Source organism: Mastomys coucha, unplaced genomic scaffold (assembly GCF_008632895.1).
Source record: "Mastomys coucha isolate ucsf_1 unplaced genomic scaffold, UCSF_Mcou_1 pScaffold23, whole genome shotgun sequence".
Taxonomy (NCBI): Eukaryota; Metazoa; Chordata; class Mammalia; order Rodentia; family Muridae; genus Mastomys; species Mastomys coucha.
In genome coordinates, this window is record NW_022196906.1 from 104734134 (window position 1) to 104738666 (window position 4533).

The 4533-nt window shown below is 48.9% G+C and overlaps 1 protein-coding gene across 2 annotated transcripts in view; it reads left to right on the forward strand.

The window, feature by feature from the left end:
* Positions 1–3522: 3522 nt before the first annotated feature.
* Positions 3523–4533, forward strand: part of LOC116072731 (serine protease 42) — a 6011-nt gene continuing 5000 nt past the window's right edge. The window contains exons 1-2 of one of the 2 annotated variants that reach the window (XM_031344255.1): positions 3523–3599; positions 4304–4460. In XM_031344255.1, the coding sequence (XP_031200115.1) occupies positions 3551–3599; positions 4304–4460 (206 nt within the window). In that variant the 5' untranslated portion in view covers positions 3523–3550. Of the gene's footprint in view, positions 3600–3724; positions 3994–4303; positions 4461–4533 lie in introns of those variants that run through there. The other variant, XM_031344254.1, reaches the window with a different exon arrangement.

A 4533-nucleotide genomic window follows, 5' to 3' on the forward strand; every position in this document is an offset into this window, starting at 1 on the left:
AGCAGCAGATTGCTATGACTTCTTCCTGGACACTCGGCAGGGTGTGTGTGCGTGCATGAGTGTGTATTCACATGTGCATGTGTGCCTGTGTGTATATGCATGGGTGTGTGTATGTGTGCTTTACTTCTAAGAGCCACCACCTTTGGCAAGTACAGGTTTTGGGCAAATAATGATGGGTAGGGTCTCCTAGCATAGGTTACCTCATATTGTCTTCATCCAATATCACAAGTTCCCCACAGTTTGTTTTTTTATCCTCCTTCCTCTTTAGTACACGGCTTTCTTTTGGGGGTGGAGCCGGGGGTGGGAAAAGAGTAGCAGGCTCTGAGCCTGGCTTCATTCCTCCTGCACCGAGTTTCGCTCTTGCTCGCCTTCTCTAGACCACATTCTAAGCGTGGTTTTCTTTGGTCCTTTGCCCTGCCTCTAATCTTTCTCATAAACACTTGATGGAAATTTATGAAGAAAGGCCTATGAAAAGGTGCAAATTTACTTTGGATCTGCAGCTCCTAGAAGTTCTAAAGTCTTACAGTAGGCCACACTCTGTCTTTTACATATTAAAGACAATTTATTGGGCCTGAGACAGAGGGTACATAGCCCAATGGTAGAGAGCACTTGCCTAGCACATATGAGGCACTAGGTTCAAACCCAAGCATGTAGCATGTATGCGTGTGCGCGTGTGCAGTGTGTGTGTGTGTGTGTGTGTGTGTGTGTGTGTGTGTATACAGAAGTATGTGTGGAGCTTAGGAAAACTTTTTGGATTGGGTGTCTTCTTCTAGTGTGGGTTCTGGGGGTTCAATTCAGGTGGTCAGGTTTGCATGGCAAGCACCTCCATCCTCTGAGCCATTTGTCTGACTGGCAATCTCTGATCTTACCCGCCTGGATTAAAAGGTTCTATGATTTGTTTTGTTTTGTTTTGTTTTTGAGACAGGGTTTCTCTGTATAGCCCTGGCTGTCCTGAACTCACTCCGTAGACCAGGTTGGCCTCGAACTCAGAAATCTGCCTGCCTCCCAAGTGCTGGGATTAAAGGCATGCGCCACCACTACCCGACTCAGTTCTATGATTTCTAACCTTATGATTAAAAGGATCTGAAGTATTTTCATGTTCCGTATAATCATACCATTGAGATAGTTGCAATAAATGCTCTGTTTAATCTCTGGGGCTGCTTCAGTTTCAACACAAATGAACAGCTTCACTAATGTCTTACATGAGAGTTAAGGCACTGATTTGGGAAAAGCGAGGATAATTTAAATGGGGTCACATTTGAGCAAATTTGTGATCTCCTGACCTCTTAGCTGCATTGGACCTCTCTTGATAATAGAAGCGGTCAGCCCCACCCGTTCATTTGACAGGTCTTGCCTTGTTTAGCGTGGAGATGTCAGAGCTTAACTTGAAGAAGTCGTATTATAAAGTTGTATTGACAATTTGAGTCCTGTACCATTTCAATCAGCCTTCACTGCTTCTGGGTCTAATAGCCAGAATCACATCCCAGCATGTTCTAGAAAAGGGCCAAAGCATGAGGCAGGAGGAAAAAAAGCTTCCTTACAAAGAGAATTCACATGGGCTTTGAGAACTATAGGTAGTTATGACGTAAGCCCAGATTGGGAATGAGCCGACCAGAAGCTCAGTGTGTTGGTTCAAATAGGTGTGGGCTAACTCTTCTAGTTTCCCACAAGATGGTAGACGTTTCTTGCTGCACTGGGCTTGTAGCTCAGTTGGTAAGAGGGTTTACCTAGCATGCACAGAACTCTGGGTGGTTTTGTTTTGTTTCCCCCTGAGACAGGGTTTCTCTGTGTAGCCCTGGCTGTCCTAGAACTCTCTCCATAGACCAGGTTGGCCTTGAACTCACAGAGATCCTCTTGCCTCTGCCTTCTAATTGTTGAGATTAAAGGGATATTCAACCACCACTCAGTTGTTTTTTTTTAAAGATTTATTTATAGCTAAGTACACTGTAGCACCAGAAGAGGGTGTCAGATCTCATTACAGATGGTGGTTGTGAGCCACCATGTGGTTGCTGGGATTTGAACTCAGGACCTTCGGAAGAGCAGTCAGTGCTCTTAACCACTGAGGAGCCATCTCCCCAGCCCATTTCTCCCCGCCGCCCTCCCGAGACAGAGTTTCTTTGTGTAGCCCTGACTGTCCTGGAACTTACTCTGTAGACCAGGCTGGCCTTGAACTCAGAAATCTGCCTGCCTCCGCCTGCCAAGTGCTGGGATTAAAGGCCTGTGCCACCACCGCCCTGCCCATTTTTTGTTTTTTAAATATCCCTGCATAGCCTTGGTGTGGTGGTTCCTGCCTGTGGTTCCAGGACTTGGGAGATGTGGGGAGGAGGGTCTGAAGCTCTAGGTCGTTTTTGGCTGCACAGATGATCGAGAGGTGTCTCTGCACACATGAGATAACCCTGTCTCAAAAAGAAACAGTTTGAAAGCAGAGGGCTCCTGGTGGGTGGGGGTACAACTATTGGAATGGATGACATGCTTTCCTACCCTTCTTGTGACCAAAAGAGCACCCTAAAGAATGTGCCCCTCCCCCAGGTGTCTTAGTTAGGGTTTCCATTGGTGTGAGGAGACACCATGACCACAGCAACTCCTATAAAGGAAAACCTTTAACTGGGGTTGGCTTATGGTTTTGGAAGTTTAGTTCATTATCATCATGGTGGGAAACATGGCAGCATGTAGGCAGACATGCTGGAGGAGGAGCTGAGAGTTCTACATCTTGATCTGCAAGCAGCAGAAGTGTCTGTAAGCCACACTAGGCATAGCTTAAGCATGTGAGACCTCAAAGTCCGCCCCTACCATGACATACTTCCTCCAACATGGCCACACCTCCTAATAGTGCCACTCCCTATGGGACAAGTTTTCAAATATGTGAGTCTATGGGGGCCATTCTTACTCAAACCCCAACACCAAGACATTAAACATAAATTGATTGGGAAAATGCAACGGCTCTCCTCTTTCAGCTAGGGAAAGTCGAGAAGCACAGAAAGTCACAACTTGCTGCTATCGTCTCTCCATCCTCCCACTTCAACAGGGGTGATGATGCCCAGGATCAGAGCCCTGAGCATCTGGGCAGCAAAGATAAAGCCATGAGTTACCACAGGAGACAAAAAGGGCATAGAGTAGTTGAAACGGATTAACTCACGGGTATCTTTGGTAGCTGACTTAAAAACATATATTTATTTTTATTTTCTGTGTCTGAGAAATTGCCTGCATTTTGTATGCATGTCTAGAGCCCACAGAGGCCAGAGGAGGGCACTGGATCCCCTGGAACTGGAGTTAAGAATGGTGTACATTTCCAAGAGGGAGCTGGAATTGAACAGCGGTCCTTTGTAAGAGCACTGTGAGCTCTTAACCATTGAGCCATCTCTCCAGGCCTGGACATTTGCTAATTTTCTTTCAACTTGTCCCATAGCTGAGTCTGGTGAATGAATCTCACTTTGAGGTGCCTTGTTGGAGACTTAGGGCTTCCTCTCTCATTCCAGAGTTCTGACCTTACCAGTTCTACGCCAGGCTCCACCGGAAGTAAGGGTCCTGAATTGGGAGGTCTCCATCAAGGATGGCTGACTACTCTGTCCCAGGCCGGGGTGTGCTCAGTGTGTCAGGAAGTGAGTGAAAGTAAGAAGCCATGACCCGCCACTGATGCCTCTGACTCACTGGCGCCTCCTGTGGCCCTTCGGAGAGCCCGTTTCTCCTGGCAGAACCGAGGGTGGCCACGTGAGCCTGGGGAGCGGGTGCCACCTTCCTGGGAGAGGGGAGGTGGCCTACGAGGTGGCATGGCGTCCGGGGGTGGCTCTCTAGGTCTCATAACCTGCCTCTTGCTGCTTCAGCCAAAGCCCTGTGAGGCCTGGGCAGCTGCCTCTGTACTCTCTACTTCCAGTTTCCCCTCGGGGCTTAGTGAAGCCCCGAGGGGAAACCCACCGCCACCCACCAGGGTGCACACGTCCATGGTGGCCTACAAAATGCCCACCACGCGCTCTCCTTTCGCGAACTTTTCCTTAGGTAATTTGGTAAGAGTTGTCTGTGGCAAGGGGAGGGCTGTGACGCGGCCCGGAGTGGGAGCTGATGACACCCTGAACCCAAGAGATGGGTGTAGCTCAAGCGTCTAGTCCGGTTGCCTTGCCCGTGGCTTCAGGGGGATATGACTGCCATGGGGCCTGTATGACAGGTAGCCTTGAGGGTATGAAGTGCCTGTGGTGTTCAACAGGACACAGTCTCCTTGGCTATCGTTGGGGGCACGTGGTACTTTCTGTGGAAACGCTAACATGAAGAGAGGGCCTCATTCTTATGAGTTCTTTTCGTCCTCACTCAGTGTGTGGCCAACCCTTTATGAAGATCATGGGAGGGGTGGACGCTGAAGAGGGAAAGTGGCCCTGGCAGGTGAGCGTTCGGGTCAGACACATGCATGTCTGCGGAGGCTCCCTCATCCATCCCCAATGGGTGCTAACTGCAGCCCATTGTATTTACAGGTGAGGAGTGATGGGGAGGATTCTAGAGGAAACCCTGCTGTCTAATCCACCTGCCTGACAAAAACATCCCAAA